Source organism: Onychomys torridus, chromosome 3 (assembly GCF_903995425.1).
Source record: "Onychomys torridus chromosome 3, mOncTor1.1, whole genome shotgun sequence".
NCBI lineage: Eukaryota > Metazoa > Chordata > Mammalia > Rodentia > Cricetidae > Onychomys > Onychomys torridus.
The window spans coordinates 134,108,549-134,132,394 of record NC_050445.1 but is presented as its reverse complement, the minus strand read 5'-3'; the positions used below and the strand labels follow the sequence as shown (position 1 = coordinate 134,132,394).

The 23,846-nt window shown below is 44.4% G+C and overlaps 1 protein-coding gene across 1 annotated transcript in view; it reads right to left on the bottom strand.

The window, feature by feature from the left end:
* The window catches only part of Cacna2d4 (calcium voltage-gated channel auxiliary subunit alpha2delta 4), a 115,142-nt gene that overhangs the window by 83,691 nt on the left and 7,605 nt on the right, over positions 1 to 23,846 (bottom strand). Inside the window, exons 2-7 of the mRNA XM_036181272.1 lie at positions 23,113 to 23,322; positions 20,078 to 20,159; positions 18,220 to 18,336; positions 17,782 to 17,841; positions 16,164 to 16,326; positions 15,301 to 15,432 (exon numbers count right to left, since the gene is read on the bottom strand). Of these exons, the coding sequence (XP_036037165.1) occupies positions 15,301 to 15,432; positions 16,164 to 16,326; positions 17,782 to 17,841; positions 18,220 to 18,336; positions 20,078 to 20,159; positions 23,113 to 23,322 (764 nt within the window). The remainder of the gene's footprint in view (positions 1 to 15,300; positions 15,433 to 16,163; positions 16,327 to 17,781; positions 17,842 to 18,219; positions 18,337 to 20,077; positions 20,160 to 23,112; positions 23,323 to 23,846) is intronic.

The following is a 23,846-nucleotide window of genomic DNA, read 5'->3' as shown; positions in this document are numbered from 1 at the left end:
AAGGAAGCGTCAATCAGTAGGGTATCTTATTCATCACTTTAGGGGAATATAATTGAAAACAAGTGTTTTGGAAAATAATTTGTGATTTTTATTGCCAAAACCGAATACCTAGATATCTGAAAACCTAGAAAATTTATTCCTAGATACAGACTCAAGAGCAACTCCTGAAATACATCTAAAAACAAAACATGTATAAGAATACTCACAAGGGTGGGGACAGAGTTCAGAGGTGGAACACTTGCCTAGCATGCTGGAGAGCCTCCTGTGTCATTCACAGCACCAACACACACACACACACACACACACACACACACACACATGCGCGCGCGCGCGCTAGCGCGCATGCACAAACACACACATGCACGCACACACGTGTGTGTGTGTGTGTGTGTGTGTGTGTGTGTGTGTGTGTGTGTGAGAGAGAGAGAGAGAGAGAGAGAGAGAGAGAGAGAGAGAGAGAGAGAGAGGAAGTCGGGTGGTGTCAAACTGAATGAAAAAGCTAGTCCTAAAAGCACACACACTAAGTCAGCTTTATAATTTTAATGACAAGCAAAGCAGAGAAAGTATTCTGAAAGATAAGATGGCAGTGTGGGAGGCACTGGAGGCCTGCCCCCCTAGACAATAATTGCATGGTTAGAATATGTCTGATATCACTATTTTGGAACTTTTGAGTCTATTAAAGGCTTTCAACTTGCGGGAGAATCTTTGATGGTAAATTGCAGTTAGTGCCTACCAGTTTCAGATCTTGGCATAGTAACTGCCCACCTCCCATGTCAGTCCTGTGGCAGGCAGCTGTGCATGTATTCTTAGAGCAGCCAGCACATAGCTTACAAGTCAGGGCTGGCTCCAAAGACCCGGCTTCCCCAAAATAGAGGCTCTGTGCTCTGGTCACTGAACTGATTATTGTGATGTGTGTGAAAAGACCGCCGGCCATCTTTGTTGTATTTCCACTGTGGTACGAGTCCCTCCTCCTGACCCAAGTTACTTTTAGGGAATTTTAAGACCAGGTATTTCCCTTCTCACCCATTCATTTTGCTATTTTTGGAGCCATGTATTAAAGGGAAGAGCATATAAAACAACTGCCTATATAAAGAGAATTACAAAGTGATCATGCACGTGACTGGAAAGATCCAAGACCTTAGATCTATACTTCAGACTGATCTTTCAATACAGAGTCAGCTTAAAACAATAAAAAAGACAAAACAATAGCAAACCCTGGAGAAAGGAATCTGATTTCTTGGATTTCTACAATATTAGACTTAAAAGCTCACCTTTCAATTAAAACAAAAACAAGAACTCCAGGAATACAAAAGAATAGGGAAGTGTGGCCCATTTAGGGGTCAGGATTGGTAGAAACTATCTCTGAAAAGCACCAGATGACAGATATATCAGACAAAGACTTTGCAATAGTCTTCAAGACATCCAAAGGACCAAAGGAAGGTATGGAGAAAGTCAAGCAACAACATATGAGCAAAAGGAAATATCAACAAAAAAAGTTAGAAAGAAATAAAAAGGAAATTTTGGAGTTGCAAATACCACAGCTAAAATGAAAAACTGACTCCAAAGTCCCAAAGGTGGATTTTGGCATATAGAAAATATTGAAAGCAAAGGTTGGGCAATAGAGATGACTGAGTGTGAGGGGAGAAAGAACAAGGTTTGGCAGAGTGCAGAGACTCTAAGGGATCCATGGGACACCATCAGGCTGACCACCAATGCGCTGGAGGAGTCCCAGAGGGAGAAGAAAGAGTCAAAGAGAAAGACTGAAGGAATAATGGCCCCAAACTTCTCAAATTTAATGAAGTACATAGATATGTAAGTATAACATTTGATGATGTATACAAATATAAACCTCCCTCTCAATTTTAAGTAAGATCAACAGCAAGAGGCCAATTCTAAGAGATGCTATGACCAAACTTTCAAAAGCCAAAGATAGGGAGATGATGTTAAAAGCAGCAAGATAGAATGGATTCATTGATAAGATAATCAGGAGACTTCTCATCAGAATTTAGGAGGCCAGAAGTCAGTGGGCTGATTTATTAAAAGTGTATATGTATGGAAACATTACAGTATCACAGTTACACAAATTAATTAATACTAAAAAGTAGGAAGTGAGAGAGAAATTAGGACAATCCTCTGATAAACAAATGATGGCAGAGGGAGTTTGTTGCTACTAGATATGTTTTATATGAATATTCAAGGGAGTCCTGCACTTTGGAAGAAAAGCACATTGGCTATATCCCCAGGTTCCAAGTTACAGTACAGAGCTATAGTAACAACAACAGTGTGGTATTGATGTAAAAACAGACACATTAGTCATTGGGGACCCACATGTAAGCCCACACTCCTACAGCCATCTGAATTTTGACCAAGAGGCCAATAATACTCATTGGAGAATAAATAGCATCTTCAGCAGTACTGACCAAACTAGATAGCTACATGCAGACCAATGAAACCTGATGCTTCTCTCTCACCCTGCACAAAACTCAACTCCAGATGTATAAAAAAACCTCAACAAAAGACCTGGTACACTGTATGTATTCCATTCCAAAGTATAGAATACACTGAAGTTGTAGATACAGGAAAGGACTTTCTGAATGGAATCCTGATAGCAAGGACATTAAGACCAACAATTAATAAATGGGACCTCATGGAACAGAAAAATAAAAGATACTATCATTCATGTGAAAAGGCAGACTCTAGAAATGTCATCAATACATCTGACAAAGGATTAGTATCTAGAATATACAAAGAACTAAAGAAAATAAACTACATCATAAAAATGAGATGTGAAACTAAACAATATTCATCAAAAGATGAAATATAAATGGCTGAGGAACATTTGCTGTGGGATGTCTTTCTGCATGCTGTGAATAAGTGTTGCTCTGATTGGTTGATAAATAAAGCTGCACTGGCCTTTGGCAGGGCAGGATGGAGCCAAGTGGGAAAATCCAGGAGATACAGTGAAAGGAGAGAGGAGAGTAAGGGGAGATGCTAGCTGCTGCCCGAGGATGTGATGGCCATGTGGCAACATACAGATGAATAGAAATGGGTTAAGCTATAAGAGCTAGCTAGCAAGAAGCTTGTGTCATAGGTCATCCGGTTTGTAATTAATATAAGCCTCTGAGTGATGGGATGGGTGGACACAGGAAAACTTCAGCTACAAATGTTTCTTAAGAATGTTCTATATCCATAGTTATCAGGAAAATGCAAATTAAAACTACTTTGAAATTTCAACTTACCCCAATAGCAAAGGCTAAGATTAAAAAAAAAATAAGCCTGCGTGGTAGCGTACACCTTTAATCCCAGCACTCGGGAGGCAGAGCCAGGAGGATCTCTGTGAGTTCGAGGCCAGCCTGGGCTACCAAGTGAGTTCCAGGAAAAGGCGCAAAGCTACACAGAGAAACCCTGTCTCGAAAAACAAAAAAACCCAAACAAACAAACAAACAAACAAAAAGCCAGGTGGTGATGGTACATGCCTTTAATCCCAGCACTTGGGAGGCAGAGGCAGGCAGATCTCTGTGAGTTCAAGGCCAGCCTGATCTACAGAGTGAGTTCCAGGACAGCCAGGGATACACAGAGAAATACTGTCCCAAAAAACCAATGATGGTGATGATGATGATGATGAACAAATGCTGTCATGGATGTGGAGAAACAGTAACAGTTATTCACTGCTGGTGGGAATACAAACCAGTGCATCCACTATGAAAATCACAGTGGACATCTCTTAAAAAGCTAGAAGCAGATGTAGCACATGATTCAGATATGTCACTTTTGGGCATATACACCCCAACTCTATATCTTACTATAGAGATAATTCCATGTTCTTTGGTGTTCTGCTCACAATAGTCAGGAAACAGAAACATAATCAGGAGATTTCTCATCAGAATGTTCATTAACTGATAAATGGATACTGAAAATATGGTACATTCTCACAATGAAACACTGTTAAGCTGTAAAGAAAAATGAAAGCATGAAGTCTGTAGGTAAATGGATAGATAGAACTAGCAAATATACAGAATGAGGTAAGCCAGATCCAGACAGACAATGATTCCCCCTCCTCTCTCTCTCCCTCCCCTCTGTGATCACTTTCTCCAAATCTTCAAATGTCACTATATAATCTGGAGTAATCTTAGAAACCAGGAAAATAAAAAGGGACCATAGCAGGGGGCATGAGAGAGGGCAATAGCAGGACATAGGTGCTACGAAGAGGGAAATGGGCAAAAACAAGAAAAGGGGCTTTAATTGGGGAGGAGGGAGGCAAATACAGGAGAGGCAATAGAGAAGGGAAATAACACTAAGGATGTTTGAGAAAGCCATAAGAAATCATACTATTTTATTTACCTAAAATTACATATAATACATAATCAGTATATATGTACATATATACATATATGTATATATGTGTATAAATCACATACACATAATACATGTAAATGAAGTTATGTCAATTGAGCTGACAATGCTTTCCTCATGAGCCATAACAAAAATCCCAGTACCATGCATGAAAAACTCCCCTTTAAGTTGTTTGTCAGTAGTTCAAAGAGACTCTCAAAACAATATGGGCTATTGTTCTTGCCTTTGGTTACTTTCTAATAGTCCTGATTGCTGAAGACACCCTACTCTTCAGATAGGACTCAGAAGATCTAAGCTGTATCTGGCCTGAAAGCCTTCTTCCTGAGGACTAGTTTTCAAAATGCCAGAAGGTGTTGTGCTAACTCCCAAGGGAGAGAAGCAACCAATGGTCCTACCCAGCTGTGATGCCCATGATCCACAATAATCACCAGTGTGGCAAGATATCCCTAAGGGTGCAATAATGCCACTCATGACTTGGCGGTAACCAGCAGCTGTCTAATTGGACTTAAGGCCCTTTCAATAGGGGGAAATCATGTCTGGTACTGGAAACCTATCAGGCTTCCTGGGCACTAGTGAGGTCATGGGTTTCAGAGGAAAACCTTCTACCACCACTTTATCAAACCAGCATGATTCCCAATTGCATTTAAACACTTACCTTTATACCCAGAGATAAGTGTAGCTCTCATGCCTCAGACAGAGGCCATTACAGAAAACATCACCCAGTCTAAATAAGAGAACAACTGGTCATGGGATACCCAGTCCCCAGGCATACTTACACAACACAATTCTTGCTTCTAAGGATCAGGGAACACTGCAGAAGAGGGAGCAGAAAGATTGTAAAAGACAGAGGGCCAAGAAGTCTGCTCTGGGATTGGGACTCCCAGCAGTGACTGGGATGCTTTACCTATGATGCTTCACCAACATGGCTGCCTAAACAAGACCTGAACAAGGACAACACTAATAGACAAGCTGACACAGAAGTGGGGAATCTCATGAGGTCACACCCCTAAACTACAGGCAAATAAGGAATGCTCAGACTGTGAAAAATAGTCTACCCCAGGGAGGAGTCCAGTTGGTTATCAAATACCAACTGTTCAGCACTGAAATTATATATATACAAGTAACATTTTAAAAACTAAGAAAAATAAGAATAAGAGAAATTATAAAATTTGCAGGTAAATGGACAGAACTGGAAACATTATTCTGAGTGAGGAAATCTGGGTCCAGAAAGAGAAGTGTCGCACATTTTCTCTCAATTGTGGGTGGTAATTTTGAATCTTCAGATACATGTGTTCCATTTGGAATACCTATAGAGATCAGAACATGAGTAAGGGGCCATGGAGAATGATCAAAAGGGAGGGGAGATTGTGGTGATATTTTGTTTGTGCTTTAATAAATACATCTTGCCTGAAGATCAGAGTGCAGAGCTAGCCACTAGAGGCCAGGCAGTAGTGGCACACACCTTTAATATATTGTAATAGTATAAAGGGATAAGGGAATAATGGAACAGGAAGAGTTAAGTGAAGTCAGTGGGGGGAAGGACAGTGTAGAGGAGAGAAAACAGGGAGGGATAGCTAACACTAAAGACCTTTTGAAAAAGTCACATGGAAACCCACTAGTGTAGAATCTTCTTAAAACATATACTTACACACACAGAGTTTAAGCAGAGTTATGCAATAATGAGGCACCAATTCCACTATTACACACCACAGGCTAACAAATAAAAAGGTCAGTACAGTAATGAATTGCCTCTTTTGGAGTTGCTATTCAGTAAAGTTCCATAGATCCACAGACATTACAGGATATTGCCAGCATTAGTCTCCAGAATTTGATGGTAAGCCCCTATTGCTGAAGACACCACATACTTGAGTCATAGAATATGAAAAAAATCAAGCTGATACTGACTTGGAAGTTTTCTCCCTACTGGCTAGCTTTCACGGTGCTAGAAAGCATTATAAAATTACCAAAGGAGAAAAGTGATCACCAACCTCCCCCAACTGTGAACCCTGCCAGCAATGATCAGCTTAGAAAGACATACCCACTGGTGCAACAATGACATACATGTTATGAAAGTAATAAACCACCTTCAGCTGGGATGAAACTAATTTCTAGCACCAACATCAGGGCCAAGAACTGGTGGCAGACATGTCATAGGCCTTGGGAGAACCTATTGCCATTACTCTGTTAAATGGACATAGCATTACACTGACTTCTAATGACTTGCCCTTATATCAATAGTTTAATGCAACTCTCAACCCTCCTTAGAAGAGATTCTTCTGCAGTTGATGGTGATTAACACACACAGAGACCCACAACTGGCCAAGATGCCCAGAATAAGAGACTGCTGAATGCTCAACCCTAAATGGGACATCTGTATCACACACCCCCTCTCTAGGCTCAGGGATCATTGTGGAAGACCACGTGGGAAGGTTACAAGAGACAGGAGTAGGTGACTACAGGAAACAGCACTTTCCAGGTATAGCGGGACAGTTGTACACATGAATTCATAACAGCTGAGACAGCACAAGACCTGTGCAAGCACAAGCCAGACAAAATTCAAGTATGGGGGTGGGTGGGCATGAAGTCTTATGCCTAACTAAGGAGCTATTGATTGTGAAATATTCCTTTACACTGTGTAAATATATGCCACTGTGATTGGTGTAATAAATAAAATGACTGGCCAATAGCTGGACAGGATAAGGTTAGGTGGGAGAACTAGACTGAGAAGAAGGGCAGAATCAGAGGAATTGCCAGCCAGAGATGAAGAGGAAACAGGAAGTGCAAGATGAAAGAGAGGAAATGCCATGTGGCAGAATGTAGATTGATATAAATGGGTTAATATAAGTTGCAAGAGCTAGTTAGTAAGCCTGAACTATCGGCTGAGCATTTATAATTAATATTAAGCCTCTTTGTGGTTATTGAGAAGTGGCTTCTGGGACACAGAGAAACTCCACCTACAATTGATAGCTAACAGGGGAGGGAAAGACTGTTTTCTTTAAGGGTGTATCCCCTGGTGGGTTGACTATGCTCCAGGGGAAGGCCACACAACCAAAGAAGTTTTGTTTTTTTTTTTAAAGAAGGATAAATAAGATTGAGAAACCCTTATCCAACCTAAAAAAATGAGACAAAGGGCCCAAATTAGTAAAGTTAGATATGAAAAAAGAGCCATGATGACAGACACCAATGAAATTCAGAAAATAATTGTGATATACCTTAAAACATTTATTAAATTAAAATAAATGGAAAATCTTAAAGAAACAGATGATTTTATAGATGTATAGGACCTACTAAATGAACCAGGTGGGATAAATAATTTAAACAGATATGTAACACATATCATGTGGCCCAAAATTACCTATTAATCCAGTTTTAAGAAATCCATCATTCTCTTCTGACCTCCATGGGCACCTGTATTACATATGGAATACATTCACACAAATACATAGACATAAGCACACATACCTGCCCTGAGAAAGCTCAAATTATCTAATGACGCATCTCAAGACTTTTGAAAATCAACAGTAAGCCAATTCTAAAACTAGTAAATAGAAAGAATAACAAATATTAGAGATGAAATCAATAAAATAGTAACTAAAAGAACAATATATAAGTCAATCAAACCAAAAGTTTGTTCTTTGAAAATATTAGTCTGATTGACAAGCCACTAGCCAACCTCACAAAAAGAAAGAGGGAGAAGACCTATATCAACAAAATTAGAAAGGAAAAGTTGTTACAACAGACTCCAATAAAATACATCCAGCACATGGTCCGAGAACACTTGGATAACTTACACTCCCAAAGCAGGAAAGCCTAGAAGAAATGGATACATTTCTAAATGCATGTGACCTACCAAAATTAAAACCAGAATATATAATAACTTGCAGGTCCCTGCTACAAGCAATGAGGTCAAAACTGTAATTAAATGTCTTCCCTGACAGCAGAGCTCAGGACCAGATGGATTCACTGCTGGATTCTATCAATCGCCCAACGCTCACTACCAACTCTTCTTATTTTATTCCACAAAGTAGAAGGGAGGGAACATTACTAAACTCATTCTTCAAAGCCAGTGTTATCTTGGTACCCAAACCAGGTAAAGGCAAAAAGGGAAGAAGGAAATATAATTGCAGACTAAATTTTCTGATGAACATAGATGCAAAAAATTCTTGTTTTGGTTTAGTTTTTGTTGTTTTGAGATAGAGTCTCTCAGTGTAGTCTTGGCTGTCCTGGAACTCTCCATGTAGATTAGGCTGGCCTTGAACTCACAGACATCCTCCAGCTTCTGCCCTCCAAGTGCTGGGATTTAAGGCAGGCCTCATCAGGCCCAGCTCAAAAATTCTTAATAAAATACTTGCAAATCAAATTCAGGAACACATTAAGAAAATCATACATAATGACCAAGTGAGCCTCATCACAGAGATGCAAGGTTGATTCAACACATGTAAATCGGTAAATGTAATACACCATATAATGAAAATTAAGGACAGAAACCGCAAAATCATCCCAATTGATGCCACAAAGGCATTTGACAAAACTCAACATGCCCTCACAATAAAAGTCCTGGAGACATAGGGAATAGATGGAGCACAGCCCCAAATAATAAAGGTTAATTAAAACAAACCTATGTCATCATTATGTTAAACAGAGACCAAATGAGAGCATTTCCTCTAAAATCAAGGATGAGGCAAGAATGTCCACTCTCCCCTCTCTTATTCAATATAGTGTTTTAAGTATAATTTGTAACAATTAGACAAGAGAAAGTCATAAAGATAATAAAAATAGGAAAGGAAGAATTCAGACTGTCCTGATTTGTAGACAACATGATTTTATATTTAACAGACTATAGAATCTACTAGAAAACTCTAGATCTAATAAACATATACATTAAAGTTTCAGGATACAAATCTACCTACCTACCTATCTATCTATCTATCTATCTATCTATCTATCTATCTATCATCTATTTATCATCTATCTATTGAATATATATATCCAGTATATATATGTACATATATATGTATATATCCAGTATCCTTCATATATACCAACAATGAATTCTCAGAGAAGAAATTAGGAAGAATATTTCATTCATAATAGCTCAAAAAATTAAGTATCTAAAAATAAACCTAACCAAATAAGTGAAAGAACTCTACTATAAAAACATTAAGACATCAACAAAGGAAATAGAAAAAAGATGCTAGATGATAGAAAGATCGTCCATGCTCCTGGATTGGCAGAATTAATATTGTGAAAACAGTTATTCAACCAACATTAATCTATATATTTAACATAAGATACATCAAATTCTGATATCATATCTTTCAGATCTAGAAAAACAATCCAAGAATGCACATGGAATTATGAAAGACCACACATACCAGAAGCAATCCTGAACAAGAACACAACTGGGGCATCACAATGACCTCAGCTTACCCTACGGTTACACAGAGCATAGATGCTAAGGTGATAAAGACGGCTTGGTGTGGGCCTGAAAACAGGCAGGCAGACCAATGAGAGGAACAGAGGACTTGGGAAGATGCTGACAGAACTATGGCCACCGAATTTTTGACGAAGGAGGCAAAAGCATGAAGTGGAAAAAAGAGCCTGCTCAACAAACGGTGCCAGGAAAACCAGACATCTCTCAACGGCATCGTGGATGTGAATCCGTATCCTTGACCTTGTACAAAACTCAGCTGGAAATGGATCCAATATTTAATCAAAATCTGAGACACTGAAACTGCTCCAGGGAAACAGGGAATACTCTTTAAAACACAAGTTAGGCAAGAACTTTCTCAAAACAAACAACTAAAAAAAAGCCCCCACAACATCACAGGAACAAGCCCCATGTTTTGACAGATGGGATGGACTACATAAAATTAAAAAGTTTCTGCATAGCAGAAGAAAGTATTGGCAGAGCAAAGAGCCCACAGAATGGAAGAAAATCTACCAGTTATACTTCAGACTGAGGGCTGATAGTCAATTTACAAAGAACTTCCAATATTCAACACTCAAAAACTCTAAAGTTGCCAGTCAGTACATGGACTAATGAAATGGACAGACAGTTCTCCAAAAAAAGAGACACAATTGCCAATAGTGGTTTTTGAAAGTGTTCAACATCCCTCATCATCAAGAAAATGCAAATTAAAAGTACTTTGAGACACCTGCTCACCCTAGACAGAATGGCTGTCATCAAGAGATCTAAAGCAGATACTTGGAAAGCAGAGCCTATCTGCTGGTGGGAGCAAAGGTCAGCGTGGGAGTCAGTGAAGAGGTTCCTCAGCAGATAACGAACCAGCATGACCATGTGACCCTGCTAGTCCACTCCTGGGCATACACCTAGAGAACTGCAAATCCTACCATGGAGATACATGTTCATATGCATGCTTATTTCTGTTTTATTTATCATACCAAGGAAAAAATCCAACCTAACTATCCATCAATAGATGAGTGGATAAAGAAAATGTGCTAATATACAAATGGAATATTTTTTATCTGTAGAAACAAATGAAATAATGAGATTTGCAGGGAAATGGATGGACTTGGAAAGTATAGTATTTAGTGAGTTGACCCAAACTCAGAAAGATACAGATCCTAACCTCCAATGCATACACATATAGCTGTAAGTTGGGGGCATAGCATAGAACTTAGAAAGTAGACCCCAAAAATGATGGGATTAGATTATGAAAAGGGACAAAATATAAGCAAGAGCACACAAGTTGAGAAAGCTTTATTTTTCTTTTAAAGTTTCAACCCTGTAGTAGACTTTTTGTGTTTAATAAGTGAATAAAATGTAATTGATAGTGGCTAGGGAAATGTCTCAGCAGTTAACATTGGCCACTCTTCCAAAGCACCCAGGTTCTGGTTCCACATGGTAGCTGACAACCATCTATAACTCCATTCCTGGGGGATCTGACATCCTCCTCTGGCTTCTGTGGGCACCAAGCATGTCTGTGGTGCACAAACATGCCATGAAAAACCACCAATATACACAACATCAGATAAAGTAACTGATAAAGAAAGTTCAGCACCCTGAGTGATGCTCCATTGCTTCAGAATGGCCATTTTCACTAGAGAGAAGTCCACTGAGATGTACAGAGCTTGGGATGGGACACATGTTTGAGTGGCTTCCTTAACCACCTGTATGAGGTTTTGTGAGTTAATTAGAATAGAGTGATTTTTTAAAGGAAGTATTAAAATAGGAGAAACCAAATACAAAGATATAAGAAGGAAAACATTAAATTAGGACAGAGATTAAATAAAAGACTAGAAAAGTATAGAGAAAATAAGTGAAATAAAAATTTAGTTTTTTGACATGATAAATAAAATTGACAAAGCTATTAAGAAATGGACTTAAATTACTGAAATTAAAAAATTAAAAGGAGGCATTCATTCTAATTCTATGGGGAAAAGGCCGATGCACAGTTATATACCAACCAATTAGAAAGACAAACTCTGAAAACACAATAACCACCTCAACTAAATCATGAGAAAATGGCCTAAATTCCAAATAACTAATACGGAGATAAAAACAAAAATTAAAAATTTCCTGACAAAGTGAAGTCCAGATCCCAATGGCCGCCAGATGAACAGAACCAAATACTTAAAAACTTCATATGAATCCTCAAATTTTTTCTGAAAAATTGAAGACATTACTTTTTAACTTAGTCCGTGAGGCCAGCATCACCCTGATGCCACAGAAAGATGCTACAAGAAAACTATAGCACAATATCCACCAAGAACATTGATGCCCAATTCCTCAACACAGCCCATCAAAGCACATCTGGCAGCAAATTAAAAGGACAATACATTATTCCTAGATTGTAAGGATTTCCTAACCTGTAAAACTGACTGACAGAAGACATTGCCTTAACGGAATGAGGGAAAAAAACAACATGATCATCCCAAAGGAAGCAGAAAACAAATTTGGCAAAATCCAACTCCCTTTCATGACAAAAAGATTCTATGAACTAGCAGCAGGAGAAAAACCACTTCACTATAACAAAAGCCACAGATGGAAAAATCCACAGGGTAAGGTTGAAAGTGCTTGCTCTCAGTTGTCCTAAAACAGACTCATTTTAAAATAATTCTGTTTGAACCAGTCCTGGAAGTTCTAGTCAGAGCCATTAGGCTGGAAAAAGAAAAAGAGCAAAGGTGATATAGAAGAGGGAGATGGCTAAGCTCACACACTGTAGTTCTGGTTCATGGCAAGGCCCGTAAAGCAGGTGTTCGGCCTCATAAACAAATTCAGCAACGGCAAGCCAAATCAGTTGCTAAGGACAACCTGGAGAGGAAGTTACCAAAATGATTCAATTTTCAGTAACATCACAAAAGAAGCAAAAGACTCCATGTACCAGGCTTTTTCTTTTGGGGCCACCAACCAGTTCCCAAATCACGTCAAGGAGACTTCTTATTGGTTATGAATGCACAGCCTAGCTTAGGCTCGTTTCTGACTAGTTCTATTAACTTAAATGAACCTGTTTCTCTTTATTTACCTTTTGCCTCATGTTTTTACTTTTCTTTCCTTCTGTGTATCTTACTTTCCTGCTTCTTGTGTCTGTCTGTCTGGTGGCTTCCTGTTTTCTTGCCTCAGACATGATCTCCCTCATTCTCTCCTCTCGTTTTTTTTTGTTGTTGTTGTTTGTTTTTGTTTTGTTTTGTTTTGAGCCTCAATTTCTCCTCCTATTTATTCTCTCTCCCACCAGACCCACCTATCCCTCTTCTGCCTAGTATTGGCCATTCAGCTTTTTATTAGACCATCAGGTGCCTTAGGCAGGCAAAGTGCAATAGCAACACATCTTTTCATAATTAAACACACATCCTTACATTGTTAAACAAATGCAGCATAAACAAATGTAACACATCTTTACATAGTTAAATATTCCACCACAACTTTGTATAATAAAAACTGTAAACTGTTTTTTTTTTTTTTTTAATATGGCTCAGTGGTTAAGAGTGCTTACTGCTCTTACAAAGGACCAAGTTCAGTTCCTAGCACCCACAATCATCTGCAACTCTAGTTTCAAGAAATCCAACGCCCTCTTCTGGCCTCCATGGGCACTGCACCCATGTGGTGCACATACATATGTGCAGGCACACAGTCATAAAGTCATACAGTCTGGCCTTCAGTTCTGACACTTTTTCTGCTGCAGGTCTGCTATAAGGTAAGGAGCCTTGACCACTGCTAAATCTTCTTTCCTCAGTGGACTGGGACATTTAAAGCCATGAATCAAAATACATCTTTGCTCCCATAGGCTGTTTGGATGGGTGTTCTGTCACAGTGATGCAAAAGTTAGTGGCACTCTAATGAGTCACATCTTCTGATTCTAACACTATTGAGAGGCTATGGTAATCAAACTAGTGTGTTATTCATATATATATATGGACACTGGGACCCATGAATAGAAGAGAGACCCTGGAAATAAACCCTTGAACCATGATCAAATCATTGTTGACAGGCACACTAAGTCTATTGGAGAGCAAATTACAGCCCTTAAAGAAATAGTCTGGAGAAAACTTGGCAGCCACATGTGAGAGAGAGAAGCTGAACCCTTACCAACACAATATAAAAAAGTAACTCAAAATGAGCAACTCAAAATGAGCAAAAGCTTAAGCATAAGATTCACAACTGCAAAATTCTTACTAGGACAACATAGCAGAAAATTCCCTTGAAACCAGAGTTGGCAACGATTTCTTGGCCCTAACACCAAAGGCACAGACAATGAAAGAAGGTGGGATAATTTAAACACTATCCATTAAAAGACTACAGGATAATATCAACAGTTAAAAAGGCAACCCACAAAACGGGAGAAAGTATTTGTAAGTCATTAAACCAATAAGGAATTAATACTCAGAATATTAATACTCGGATAACTCCTGAGGCTCAACAAGAGGGAAAAAATCCATTAAAAATGGACCCAGGGGCTCTTCACAAAAATTCTGCTCTGGGGAAGTGTGAGCTGCTCGAGCATCAGGGCCTCTGTATCAGGGAGGGTTAAGCGAACCCAGGCACTGAAATGGAAACCCGCAGCTAACAGGGAATGTCTGAAAAGACAACAGGGAGTATGGTAGAGATGGGAGCCATACTTGTCCTTTGCACCCTGTGAGAGGGGTTGACTTCCCAGCCTGGAGCCAAACAGAGGCCATTTTTATCATTCCAGTGTCTGCCCAGAAGAGGGGACACCAAAGGTCTTTCTGGACATAGAAATATGAAATGGGGATGTGAATTTTTTTAAGTGGCAAGAAACCAGAAAAGACCTACAAACACTGGCTGGTTATTTTTTCTATTCTTTTTTTGGAGGATGTGGGTGTGTGTGTGTGTGTGTGTGTGTGTGTGTGTGTGTGTGTGATCTGTGTACATATGTGTATAGGGGGATAGCAACAGTATGTGCACTTGTGAAGGCAAAAGACCAGCAGTCTGTGTCTTCCTGTTGCCCTCCACCTTATTATTTGAGACTGTGGAACTTACCAATTCCACCAGAGTGGGTGCCCAGTGATTTCTCAGGATCCCTGTCTCCACTCCTGCACTGCTGGGATTACAGGTGTGCACCATGCCCAGTTTTTTGCATGGGTTCTAGGGATCTGAACTCTGGTCTTCATGCTTGTGTGGCAAACATTTGTGTGGACAAGACAGCTTTCCCTGTTCTGTATGAGGACAGAGAACTCTGCTCTCCAACTAGGAAGATTCCCTTAAGGGGAGGGATTGCAGGATCCTCCCTGGCACTGTCCACAGGCTTTCCCAGGACAGTTGCTCCCCCAACACTGGTGACAGCTACTGTGATGTTTAGTTGAATTTCACTTAGCAGCTCCCACTATATCCCAGTAGGTTGTAAGAGGGCAAGTGTGGGTCAAAAATGCCTTGGCTATGAGGGCCCTCCAGTGCTAGGATCTGTCTTCAGATTTTATTCTCAGAGAACAAGCACAGAGGTGACAGATGCTACCCAGGGTCCTCACCTGGATAGATCCTGAAGAACCCAGTTGAACTGCCAAAATACTGCCAGGTCAGCGTAGGGTCTCTCTGGAAGTTCTCCACAAACACAGGGTTCAGGGCCTCGGACATATAGACTCCATTTAAAATGTCTGGGTCTGAAAGTGAGACCATGGAAGGAACTTCAGGAGGAGTGATGTCAGATGCCCGTGACTCAGGCTACACGTGTAAGCACGGGCACGCTTCCCCTGCTTCCCTTAGGGTGGCACCAGGCTCACATGCAGCCCATGCTCACTAACCCAGAGCATCAGCTCTCTCCAGCCCACGTGTGAGGCTGGGATGTAGCATGTGTGTGTGCTTCCAGAGTTTGTGTTTGAATGTGTGGTGCCAGTACAGTCATGTGACAAAGGATGGCGTGTAGGGGGAGGTGACTGAACCATGGTGGGCACTGCCCCCGGGCAGAGTTTTTAGAATTCTATGGACTCTGGTGAGTTCTCTTGAAAGGGTTGCTGTGGAAGAGAGAGACCTGCTTTCCTGCTCTCTTCCTGCTTCCATGCATGGTTGCACCCCTTGCATAGACCCCCAGCATGACGCCCTCTGCCACAGTGGAATGCAGCCAGGGACCTCGCCAAAGCAGTGCAGTGCTGTGCTGGCTGGGATTCAGCTTCCCAAACCTTGAACTAGGGAAACCTAGCCTATGTTATTCAGCTTCCGGTATTTTGTCATAGCAACAGAAAACAGAACATTCCATGCATGTATAGGATAATTTCTTTAACTCATCCTATCAAAGAGATTGTAGGGCTGCTTGGAAAAATTGACACAGAATGTTTAAAGCCCTTCAGGTCCCCAGCCTACCCCCTAGACTACCCAATGGTGAGGGCCCAGTCACCTTTGTTGTACACGTTGGTAGGTAGCTGTATACTGCTCAGGGAGATGTTCACCCTCTGGTTGCTGAAGTGCGCATCGGACTCAAGGAGGAACTCGGCCCCCAGCTCCACGTAGTTCCCCTTCTCGTCCTTCTCATTGATTAGTACCGAGTTGTAGTAGTTAAACTGGGGAGAGAGGGGAACAGGCCCAGAGGAGACAGCCCAGGCGCAAAGAGAGAGAGGGAGTAAGAGAGAGAAGGGAAGAGGAAGAGAGGGAGGGGAGCGGGAAGCTCCAGAGGACCGAACACAAGGCCAGGCTGGGCGGGCAGGGTTGGTGGTGTCCAGTTACACTGCACTTGGCGGCCAAGAAAAGAAGGGGCGATGAGGTCACAACATCCCTCACGATAGCTGGGTCTGAGGGCTCACTGGCTGGGTGGGGTCAAATTGTCCCAGTCATCGCTTTGATTCTCCACTTGGCTCGAGACTCAAGCAGCCAGATGGATGCAAAAGACGGTGTCAGCACTGTCAGTTTCTTCCAGTGGTGAGGGTCCTAGAGACCCAGATGGTTCAAAGAGCCTCTGCGGCCCGGCCCTGCCAGTGGGCCTGTGTCCTGCTGTCTCCTCCCCACAGGGCAGGAAGGCTATGACCCAAGGGACCACAATCAGACCCATTTTCTTCCCTACTGCCTCTACATCACAAGCCTCATACTTTGACTCCCTCTAGAACTGTGGCCACAACACCCCTCCCAGCTCCATCTTGGTGGCCTCTGGTCAATATTAGCTTTGTAAGCTCAGGTCCAGCTCTGTCCCTCCCTGACTCCAGCCCTCACACACAAGCTTGGGCCATCTTGGAAGAGGGAACCTAAGTTGAGAAAATGCCTCCATCAGATTGCCCCAGAGGCAAGTCTGTGAAGGCATTCCTTGATTAACGATTACTATGGGAGGGCCCAGTCCACAGTGGGCAGTGCCACCCCTGGGAAGGTGATGAATGGTTGTATAAGAAAGCACACGGAGCGAACCAATAAGCACTTTTCCTTCACGGGTCTGCTTCAGTTTCCGCCTCCAGATTGTGCCTCGATTTCCTACCATGGCCTCCTCCAGGGATGGACTGGGATCGTGATATGTAAGTCTAACAAACCCTTTCTTCCCCAACTTGCTTTTGGCTGTGGTGTTTACCACAGTAATGGAAAACAGCCATGACCCCCAGCATCCAAGATCTTGAGCCTGGCCTCTCTCAGGCGATGTCCCATCATGCTCTGCCCTGGACACAGAGGGTTAGTATCTGCTGCATCCTCATCTGACCTGAGCTTTCTTCTTCCTGTGCCTTCTCCATCTCTCAGCTCAGAGACACTCGTTTGTGCCTCAGTTTCCCAAGTCTCCTCCCGGGGGTTATCCCTGCCAAACCTCCCCTCTCCCATCTGCTTCCCAGTGCTTACTGGCCCAAAACACATGGTTACACGATACTTTCTCTGAGAGTCTCAGGAGGTGGAGAGAAGACCTCGCTGGCAAAACCAGGGCACAGCCTGGCACAGGGACATAGCATGAGCAGCTGCAGGTCTGCTTCCCTCACAGCTGGTACTCCAGCTGCCATGGGGTTGGGGCAGAGCCAGCCAGCCTAGCATCCACTCCCAAGAGGACTTACCACCAGAGAGGCATTGAACTCATGATTCAGGTCGGCCTCCTCAGCAGCCTCCACCAAGCTCTGAGGGAGGGAGCAGGAAGGGCAAGGAGAGACACCATCAATTGCTGTCCTCTGCCACCCCAGCCCAAGCTCTCTGCTCTGCTCCTCCCTCTTCAACCCTCTGCTTTCTTCTCTTGCCTTCTCAGCCGTGAGGACCCACCCTCCAGGGTTCCTAGGTGCTCTGAGGTGTGCAGGTAACCTCATCCCCAAATGTCTACAAGGCCTGGCTGAGAACAGGAGGTGTCCCTTTCCTTGAGTGACATGCCTACCCTGACACCTGTAGTGACTTGATTAATACAACACCCTCTGCTGTCCACCCAGCCAGGAGAGGACCACCTACAATCAGTGGGAGTCCTGAAAGGGTCCATAGGGCCCGTGCTGGGGAATGGGTAGTAGCACCTTGACAGCCTCGACTTTCCTCCTAAGCATGGTCTCCATGTCCTCTGAGAACTTCTTCACCAGCTCCAAGCCATCCACCTCTTTGATCTTCAGACTGGGTTCTGCATCCTTGTACTTCTGGGCAGGACAAAGTGGAAAGAAGAATACCCAAGTGCACCAGGGCCATTCTTGTTCTGTAACCTTACCAGCTCCCTGACAGTACTCACCCCATGACCTCCTAATCACAGTCTTAAGCTGCCTGTCTTCAAATGGCCCTCTGTTCAGGACTCAATGGAAGTTACTGTCCTTAATGGGAGCTGACTGACACTGGGCAGCAATTAAACTTGACACCAGTCAGAGCCAGTGAGCTGGCAGCTTGGACATGGAGAGAGCAGGAGTGCCAGTAGCCCCTGTCCTTGCTCTGTGTAGTCCACAGCGTCCCTGACACCTGCTGTGAAGGCAGCTGAGAAGCAGCCTCAGTGTCCATTCACCTCTGCCCAGCTCCTGAGAGCATCATGTCCCATATTGGGCTTGCATCCCACTGAGGGACCCAGCGCAGCAGTTCCAAGTGTGATGCTGGTGAGCCTAAGAACTGGCTTCGAATTCCTGTCTGCCCAGGGATAATCCTCAATGAGTCACCACTGACTCTTGACCAGCCCTGGAAACCTGCTGGCCCTGTGATCTTAGCAAGGTACTCAGTGTCCTCCTCTGTAAGATGTGATGCATCTACTGTTTTGTTTGTTTGTTTGCTCGCTTTCCTGTGTAGTTTCGGTGCCTGTCCTGAATCTTGCTCTGTAGACCAGGCTGGCCTTGAACTCGCTGAGATCTGCCTGGCTCTGCCTCCCAAGTGCTGGGATTAAAGGCATGCGCCACCACCACCTGGCCTGCATCTACAGCTTTTGACAGTGCTGGAGAATGCATAGACTCTAGAGAACGCTTTCACCCCCAAAGACTACACAATCCTTCCCTGTCTTCCTCCTCTGGGACTGGAGGGCTCAAACAGGAAAATCAGACAAGCTGTTGTTCACAACAGATTAGGATGTTGTGAGGGTTCCTCTCCTCAAGCCTGTGAGAGCCCCCAGGGTCCACCCTGGCTCATCGCACTTTCTGCAGCACAAAGGGGATGAGGGAGGGTGGCAGTGTGCCCAGGGCTGGCGCAAAAGCTGGGGATCCCATCATTTGCAAGATGGAGAAGGTGACTCTTGGAGTTGTGGTAATTAGAATTAAAGCCTGCAATCATCTCTTAGGTTCTGGGGCTAACAGAAGGCAACATGTCCAGGGAGTCAGGTCCCAGAGAAAGATGCCAGCTCATGAGCTGGCTGAGCACAGGCCAGGCATAGATCTGTACTTGGGCACTTAATTAACAGGGACAGCTGGGTTGCCCTTCTGTCCGGCCCACTTCTGCTGGGAGCCAGACATGGGCTCAGCTTGCCAGGGTGCATGGGATGCAGATCTCTGGGCACAGCCTGGGTTCTGGGGTTCTCTGGAAGTGCTCTGCCTATAGAGAGGAAATTGACACCTGCTGCTTGCAGCTGACATGCCTAGGCTGTCTGCTGTCCCTTCTGTCCCCACCTCATACTCTGGTCTGTTCTCTGGCTCCTTCCCAGGCATCCACACCAAGCCCCCATTGCCCACCCAATAAACCCCTTAGGTCTAATCTGTCCGTAGCTTCAGATCTGAACTGACAGAATGATCTTGATCTCACTCTGTCCACAGTGGTGTGCTGTAGGAGTGGAGCCTGCCACGGCCCCATCAGAATATGGTAAGATTGACAGAGATGGTCTCTCAGGCCCCTTACAGCTCTGATGCTGGGAGTTCTATCACCCTGTGGGAAGAGACCCTCTGACTATGCTGGAGCTCCCTGGGAGTGGCCACTGACCTTCTGCAGCAAGAGAGAGCCTGAGTATCTGGTCACCGTGTTGTACAAATTCCTGCCGAAGGTATCAGCCCATAGCTTCACTCTGCAAGACAAGAAAGCCTATGTGCACATTCTCGTCATGATTGGATGTCAGATCCTCAAAGGTGACAGCCACATCATGTATATGCAAAACAGGCATCTCACACATAAACACACTTGTAACACACATAAACACACACACACACACACACACACACACACACACACACATACACACTCACACACATTGACCAACACCCAGCATTCCTGTGATGATTAGCTTTGTCAACTTGACATCACCTAGAACCACCCAGGAAGAGAGTCTCAGTGAGGGACTGTCTACATTGGGTTGGGCTGTGGGTGTGTCTGTTGGGGGACTGTCTTGATTAATTGATCTGGGAAGATCCAGCTCACTGTGGATGGCACCACTCCCTGGGCACCAGTCCTGAACTGTATAACACTAGAGCACAAGTGAGCAAGCAAGGAAGCATGCTTGCACCCGCTTCTCTGTTCTTAACTGTGGGTGCGATGGAATGAACTGTTTCCAGTTTCTGCTACCTTGCCTTCCCAGCTATGGTGGATTATAACCTGGAACTGTGAACTCCCCCCTTCTATCTTAAGTTGGTTTTGTCAGAGTGTTTATCATGGTGACAGAAAGTAAACTAGAACAGCTCCTACACCCCCCACCCCACCCCCCCCCCCCCCTCCCCGGCCAAATTGCAGCCTGGCAAGGGTGGGAAACTGTGACTGCTCCAGGGTGTGGTACACACACTCTGCCTGGCTTCAGAGGTCCACAGAGCTGATAGGCTCAGAGTGGATTCTAACCCATGGTCTCAAGGACCTTTCAGTGAGGAAGGAAGGAGGAGGGAGAGCCTGTGGAGGTCTAGACCAGAGGGGAATGCCCTGAACCAATTTGCTACTCCCCGAGGCAATCTGCACATTTCAATAGTCAGTCCATGACTACTCGAGTGTCTACTCAAGACCATGGGACACCAACCTGTTGAACCCTCATATGGTGGGGCCAGGACAGAATGACTCCAAGTGCCTGTCTGGAGTAGGGCAACCTGGTTGGGACCCCGACCCCTCCTTCCTTCCTAGAAGGTAGGCTCCCAGGTCTTGTTTGGGCTATACAGCCAGAGCAAGTGTAGCTCCTTTAAGGTCAGCAGCATCCACTTGCACTGGCACTTACTGAGGTCTGGCTGCATGTCACACTATCTCCACAGTAGCCATGGACTATTAGGGACACGCCTTCCCATGGGATTGAGTGGTTCTCGTTTGCAGGAGGATGGCAATGATGGAGAGGGTTGAAGTGGAGGAGGCAGGATCAGAGTTCAGCATCTACAGTGAGATGGAGGTTAGCTTGGTGAGGAGATTCGGAAGAGAATTTTAGGTGGAGAGCTTGGAGGAATGGAAAAGGACTTCAAGGCCTCCAGCTTGTCTTGTTGACCATTGCTGAGAACGTGAGGAAGGTGATGTGTGTTGAAGTTAGCCTCTTGACACAAGGCTAGTGGAGAATCATTGGGTCAGTTGCACACTCCATAACTTTAGGAGCCACAGAAACACTGAACCCTTGACAAGCTCTCATAATGCTCAGAAAGAAGTGTGCATAGACAATGAGTATGGGAGTCTGACAGGTAAGAGACTGGGTGGAGTCATTAAGGACATGAATAGGATTAAGACACTAAGAGCAAATGGACTCTTGGCAAGGGAAGTGTGTAGAATGGGTTAATCTGTGATGATAGGCCATGGGACACCCATAGTTTCAGGGACCTGCAGATGGCAAGGTTCTATTGAAGGTGGCAGAGAAATCACTCAGGAGCCCATGGGAGGGCAGTCACTGTGCTCCAGGAATCAAGGTGTGGGGTATCAAGAGAAAACAAGGTGTGGGGCTACAGGCGTCACCAGGAGGCTATTGGCACCCTTGTGTAGAGTAGATGTGGAGGGCAAGTGGCTATGACTGAGGGCTGAGTGGGAGCCACAACAGGACAGAGGTGGAGGACAGCAAGGGACCCAGTGGGAGAGGGAGAATGGGTGATAGAGCTCTGTCCTCCTGGGGCAGAAAAGTAGCAGGGTTTCGTGGAGGTAGCTATCCCATGCTGCTCTCGAGGTTTCTGTGTGGATGGCCTCTCTGGATGCCAGCCATCTTTTCTTGGCCCCCTGCCACTCTGGAACCTGCCTTCTGAGATAAAGACTGCTCAGCTTCTGCAAGGCTGCAGGGGATGTTTCAAAAGCCAGGCTGGCTCAGCAGCATGGATCTCGGCACTTTCTTCTGTGGGCCTGTGATATTACCTCCCCTACCGAGAGACTGCCTGGGCTGAAAGCATCATTGGTACAGTGCTGAGCAGAGCAAGGAGGGGTCACCCAGTGTCACAGAAGTCCACTCTTCCCAAATCTCAAACACTGTTTGCACGGGTCTCTGTCCTGTCAGCTAGGCTCTAGCAGTTAGGCTCAGATGTGGACTGTGAAGGGTCAGTCTAGGACGCTTGGAATGTTCCAGACTAAAGAACACCCAGAGATATTGTATTTGATGTAAATGATGGATGCCAATTCTTTCTATACACCGGTCTTACTGGTTGGATGTAGAACCAAAGCCTTAAAGGAGGCAGGAAGGTATAGAAAGAATGAGACCATTGGAACCATCCTAGCTGAGTTCCTAGACAAGGCCCTGCTGTTTGTGGGAATCATCCTGCCTGTCCATTTACAGAAGCTTTACCTTTTCTCAGTGTCCAAGCACAGATCACACAATGAGTCCTTAGGAGCCACAACAGTCACTTCTAGAAGCCCTGCAGCCCAAGACCACCCTCTTTCATCCTCCCTGATGGACGCCCAACACCCTCATCAAACCCTGAAATCAACCACACAAAGCCAGAAGGCAGGGGCAGGGAGACTCCGAAATCAGCCAGGATCTGAGGAGGACAGGAGTCAGGAAGGGAAGGGTCTCTCAGAGGCAGGGCAGTTAGCCAGAGGGAGGAGACCACGAGAAGGGTCTTCAGGGTAGGATCCAACTCAAGGCTCACGTTTCCAGAGGAATTGTGGTCTGGCCCCTCACAGCAGGTAGGGAGTTGTCCAACAGCAGCAGCCACAGGATGATTGACATCTTCCTCAGGAAGGTCCAGACTGCTGGCCAGTTGTGGCTGGAGGGCAGAGTGGGGTATCTTGGCATGGTGCTTCCACTAGGGATGGGGAAGGAGAGGACAGAGGCCCTGCTGTGAATGCACTTGCTGCCACTGGTCCCTGGGTGTGCTGGCTGGTTCAAAGTAGAAGGCTCTGCCTCCAGCTGCAGCTAGCACAGGGGCAGACCCAGGTGATCAGGGGCTTTGCTGCTGGCTATCCAGAGGGAGAGGCAGTGAGCAAGCACCCCCCTCTAATCCATTGGCCTCTCCTCTAATCCTTCTTGTTGCCAGAGGAGGGGTTGGTGCAGGAGTGGGGTGACCTCAGCAGGATTACCCTGATTCTAGCTCTGAGCAGCTGGAGCAGCTCACACTTCTGCTCCAAAGAGGCCATCCTATGTCCGAGTTCAGAACAGCCTCTGAACTAGATGGAATAAGGATGCCCCACTCTAGTAGCTGAGTTTGTTCAGAGCTGGGCCCAGACCCTGAAGGACCCTCATTACTTTCTGAGCATTCCTAGGAGGGCATGGCCAACCTACTGTGTGGGGCTAGGCTTTATGGGCACTGAGAGGGAGAGAGGAAAAGAGGTAGTGTGGTTCAAGTTTCCAGGCCTGGAGCTTTGGGGCCAGCCAATCAAGGCA